Raw genomic sequence first — 5,550 nt, 5'->3', positions numbered from 1 at the left:
AGACAAAGTCCGAGTTTATCATGATAAACTATTCTTTAGAGTTTTCAATAACATTAGGTAGATGAAAAAGGAAATAACTTTATATAATTGCTATGTTTAAGATGTTAGAGCATTTAGGGAATCAATGTATGAGCTTGTTTAGATTAATTATTTTTAGAGGCATGTTTAATATCTACATACTATGTGTGCTATAATTTTAGAAAACAAGTTGGATTGGGTGTTTCAGGAGTGGTGAAAAAAAAGAAAGCGAAGGGGAACAAAAGAGAGGAGGGGAATTGGTGTGCGGGTGAGTGAAGGTGGTAAATGTTAGAGGAATAGTGGGTGTTGAGAAAGAAAGAGGGGAACAAGCCGAGGAATATGGTGGAGAGAGCCGATTTCGGTGGGAAGCCGGGTGTAAAAAGAGTGGGGCGAAGGGAAACTAGAGAGGTGGAGGCATGGTGGGAAGGAAAGGGGAAAGGAGAAAATGAGAAGAAAAAAGGTGGTAATGTAGAGGAATGTTAATGTATTCTTGTCAAGTGTTTTTAGTTGTCAATAAGTTCTCTATGGCATTTTTTAAGATATTACTATAGCTTTTGTTTTAAAAAAAACATGTTATTATAAAACAAATAGTCGAAGCATTTCATCAAATTTTATCATTCAACATGAATAAATATTAAGCTTTTCTGCTTGATATCCACACACCCTTATAGCCTTCTTATTCTTTAATATTTTTTTTCTCCTAAAACCAATCTAAGACAGGGACAGTGGATATATGTTAAAAAGTGGCGTATTGACATCATCTGTTTTTCTGACGTGGGTTCTAAGGCTGCCCAGAAACATAACAGGAAAATGAAGAAACAGTTGAGATCTCCCAAAATCTCTAGACAGCCATTGAGAGAACTGAGGGGGAACAGGTCTCTGACACCTCAACAAGGGAAAAGGAAATTGAATTTGGTGGATGAAGACATGGTAGAAGTGCAGGTGAATGAAGTTGGTCCTAAGAGAAACAAAAAGGAAGAGGGGGAGGGGAATCTGAGTGAGAATCTGGAGGGGGTAGGGGCCAACCTCAACTGGCCCCTCATGTTTCAATGAAGGTTCTGGTGTGGAAGTGCCAAGGAGCAGGGAGCCCCTTGACAGTTCCCCAGTTGAGGGAGACTAACAACCTCCTCTCCCCAAACTTAATTTTTCTAAGTGAAACCAAAAACAGGTATAGTTATATGAAAAATGTCCAAAAAATTCTGAGATTTGAGGAAAGTGTGATTGTGGAAGCTATGGATAGGAAAGAAGGCATGGCCTTGTTTTGGAACAATGATATAGAGGTTAGGAAAGTGGTTACAACTACCCTCACTATAGAGGCACTAGTGATTGACCCGGATACTAAGCTTGAGTGGTGGTTTATTGGTGTTTACATGAGCAGTGATGCTAATATAAGAAAACATCAGTGGAAAGTTTTGACTGTGAGACAACAATTGTGGGGGGATAAATGGCTTTTAGCAGGTGATTTCAATGACATTTTTTCTAATGAAGAGAAGTGGGGAGAGAGAGCAAGAGATGATAGAAGCTTCAAGGATTTTAACAGTTTTATTGAGCATAACAACCTTGTGGACCTAGGATTTACGGGTAACCCCTGGACATGGAGCAACAATTAGGAAGGTGAGGGGGAGATAAGGCAAAGATTGGACAGGGGTCTGAGCACCATAAGCTGGGGTCAATATTTTGATAAAGCTAAATGTGAACATGTGGAAACTCTGGGATCAGACCATAGCATGCTGCTCATAGACAACTGGCTTAGAGCAAAAAAATGAAGATCAAGATTTTCTTTGATAAGAGATGGCTCAAAAGGGAAGACATTAATCAAGTGGTTGAGCAAGCTTGGAAACAACTAGTTGAAGGAAACAGTATGTATAGGATTACTAGACAGGTTGCTAATTGTAGAGTGGCTTTACTCAAATGGAAAAACAACTTCACAGGAAACTCTTAGCTAAGAATCAATCAAGTTAAGCTTCAGATTAAGGAGATCAAGGACTCTAAGGACTCAGAAGTTAAGGATAAGATTGCAGATTTGAAGAAGCAGTTGAAAGAAGCTTACTCTAATGAAGAGCAGTATTGGGCTCAGAAGGCAAGGATTGATTGGCTGAGAGAAGGGGATAAGAACACCAAATTTTTCCATGCTTGTGTGAAAGGAAGGAGAAGAAAAAACAGAATGCTTAACATTCAAAGGGATGATGGAACTTGGACAAACAGTGAGAAGGAGCTGGGAATGGAAGTAGCTGACTACTATAGAGCCCTTTTCTCTAGTTCAGGGAGTGAGGGCATAACAGAGATTCTTCATGGTATACCTCCTACTATCACTACTGAGATGAATGCTAAGTTAACTAGAGAGGTAGAGGAGATGGAAATTAAATCAGCTCTTCTTTCCATGAATCCTAATAAGGCACCAGGTCAAGATGGTATGTCTCCCTTGTTTTTTCAAAAATTCTAGCATGTTGTTAAACCTGATTTAATTGCAGCTGTTACGCATTTTTTCCAATCTAGCAAATTGCCAAAGTCTTGGAATCATACGGTCATCTCCCTCAAACCCAAAATTCAGAATCCTACTAATTTGAAGAGCTATAGGCCAATTAGCCTCTGTAATGTTGTGTACAAAGTGATTTCAAAAATATTGGCCAATAGATTCAAGAATGTTTTAAGCCATTGCATTAGTAAAAATCAGTCAGCTTTTATCCCACGCAGGCAAATTCTTGACAATGTCAGAATGGTTTTATGGCTGTGAAACTGGACATGTCCATGGCCTACGACAGAGTGGAGTGGAAATTCCTTTATGCCACGATGGAAAAGATGGGCTACTGTACAGCCTGGAGGAATTGGATATGGAGTTGCCTCTCCTCAGTTACATACTCTTTCAATATTAATGGAGTACCAAAAGAGTTTGTAATTCCAGAAAGAGGAATAAGACAAGGCGACCCACTGTCACCTTATCTCTTCCTTTTATGTTCAGAAGGGTTCTCCAATTTATTGAAGCAAGCTGAGGAAGATAAAAGGATCTCAGGGATGAAGATTAGTAGGACTGGACCAAGCATGACTCACTTATTTTTTGCTGACCATTCATTGATCTTTTGTAAAGCTGAAAGAGAGGAAGCCAGGGAACTCATTCAAATTTTGAGGAAGTATGAGAAGGGGTCTGGTCAATCTATAAACCTGGAAAAGTCCTCAGTGTTTTTCAGCAGCAACGTGAGTCATCAGAGGAAAGGGGAAGTGATACAAAGCCTAGGCACAATTCAGGTGGCTACTCAAGGAAAATATCTGGGGCTCCCTATGGTGATAACAAGATCTAAACAGCAAGTTTTTGGATACATTAAGGACTGTATCAGTAGAAGAATGAATAGTTGGAAGAACAAGTTGCTCAGCCAAGGAGGGAAAGAAGTTTTATTGAAGGCAGTTTCCATGGCAATGCCAGTTTATACAATGTCCTGCTTTAAACTTCCTTACAAATTGTGCAAAGAAGTGACCTCCATTTTTGCTAACTACTGGTGGGGAGAAAATGATGGGAAAAATAAGATGCACTGGTGCTCATGGGGGAGATTGGCTAAAGAGAAAAAAGAGGGAGGTTTGGGATTTAAGGACTTGCAGAACTTCAACAAAGCCTTGTTGGCTAAACAGGTCTGGAGACTGATTTCCAAACCAAATCTATTAGTCAGCAAGGTCTTGAGGGCAAAGTACTTCCATAGGGACTCAATCTTTAAGTGCAAAGTCCCAAAGTGTGCTTCCTGGATTTGGCAAAGTATGATGAATATGAGAGATTTTGTGCAAAATGGAACTAGAAAGAAGATACGCAATGGCAAGGCTACAAACATTTGGGAGGATAACTGGATCCCAGGAAATAAGGATGGAAAAGTCACATCTGCAAGGCCTCAGAATTGCTACATCAGAAGAGTAGATGAGCTGATCAGTGGCTTTAGATGGAGGAAACCATTGGTACTTAGAACCTTCAACAGGAAGGATGCTGACGAAATCTTGGATATCCCTATAAGTATCTCAAGAAGGGAAGACAGCAACTACTGGCTACATAGTGGCAATGGCATCTATACAGTCAATTCTGGATACAAGGCATTGAGTAGAGAAACAACCCAACAGATAGGAAGAAGAGTTGATGAGGCAGAAATGAGCTCAGCAAACTCTAATGGGAAGCAATGGAAGTGGTTGTGGAAACTGAAAGTCAAAAGCAAGATAAAACACTTCATTTGGAGGAGTCTAAATGGGCTACTTCCAGTTAATGCTTTGGTGTTTAATAGAACACACCATGGAGATCCAATATGTGATGGCTGTGGAGAACATAATGAGTCTATTGAACATATGTTTTTTCATTGCAGCAGAGCTCAAGAGGTATGGAAGATGGCCCCAATACAGTGGGATGGGTTAACTGGACAGACAGGGAATTTTAGAGTTTGGTGGACTGCAATGCTGGAAGCCTCATGTAGGATAGAGGGGAGAGAGCATATAGAGCTTACTACGAATATCCTTTGGCAAATAGGGAAAAGGAGAAATGAATGGAAGTTCAATGCTAAACGAAAGCACCCTTGGAAAACAGTTAACAAGGCTCAACAGGAATGGCAAAAGCAAGCCTCAGCTTGGAGTAATGAGACAATGATCCCTGAGGATGCTAGAAGAGAAGGAGAGGAAGGAGAACCAGTGGAGGTACGTAGTGATGAAATGCATATCAAAATTTCAACTAGTGTGCAGGAACAGACCAAAAGTGTGGGTACTGGGATTTTAGCAACTAATCACAGCCATCAGGTGGTGTCAGCCTGGGCACTAATTGATAGGAAAGCAGTAAATCAATTGCAGACTATAGCAGAAGCTGTGAAGATGGCCATTATAAATGCCAGACATCAGCAATGGCAGAAAATTACAGTCCATGTTCCCAGCCCACAGCTGCTGAAAGTGATTACGTCGGGAGTAGCTAAGGATATCAAAATGTCTACTTTGGCTGATGATATTAACAACCTCAGAGCATTGTTCCAGAAATGCTCCTTTTGTCTAGATAGGAGATTAGATAAAAGATGTGATTTGATTAGTGATTATGCCTTGGCATATTTCAAGATGAGGAATGTATTAACCCTCAATGTGTCTAACACTTTTGTATAGAACTTCTTGAGCCTTTGCTCATATAAGTGTACATCTTTTGCCAATCAATACAAAACCTACCGTTGCAGAAAAAAAAAAAAGACATCATCTGCTCAAAACAAAGAAAACGAAAATTATACAATTAAATGGGTCAAACCTTATTCAAAATGAGCCTAACTTGGCCCAAGTCTGGCCGATATTTTAATTGGTTTCCACATATAGGTCCAACATCAACTTAGCACTAATACAAGTGAACTCATTTTGAATTTTTAATGGGCCATATGGGCCAAGCACATATCAGCCCACCCCTTTGATAATATTAATAAGTTTGGAGGAGATTTTACTTTTTCCTTTGGATATCATATCCATAAATAAAGTTTATTGTTGGATGGTGGAAGAAGTATTAGTGTCTCTTAGATTAAATATTATTAAATATTTAATATTTAA

At 39.5% G+C, this 5,550-nt stretch overlaps 1 protein-coding gene across 1 annotated transcript; it reads left to right on the top strand.

Moving 5' to 3' along the window:
- Positions 1–1,780: 1,780 nt before the first annotated feature.
- LOC113771375 lies at positions 1,781–5,124 on the top strand. The gene is made up of 4 exons (XM_027315961.1): positions 1,781–1,900; positions 1,988–2,429; positions 2,490–2,626; positions 2,734–5,124. Exons 1-4 carry the CDS (start codon positions 1,781–1,783, stop codon positions 5,122–5,124), a joined length of 3,090 nt encoding a protein of 1,029 aa, XP_027171762.1.
- The last annotated feature ends 426 nt before the right edge of the window (positions 5,125–5,550 follow it).

The sequence above is a fragment of the Coffea eugenioides genome, chromosome 5 (assembly GCF_003713205.1).
Source record: "Coffea eugenioides isolate CCC68of chromosome 5, Ceug_1.0, whole genome shotgun sequence".
NCBI classification, from domain to species: domain Eukaryota; kingdom Viridiplantae; phylum Streptophyta; class Magnoliopsida; order Gentianales; family Rubiaceae; genus Coffea; species Coffea eugenioides.
This window is presented reverse-complemented; position numbering and strand designations above follow the sequence as displayed.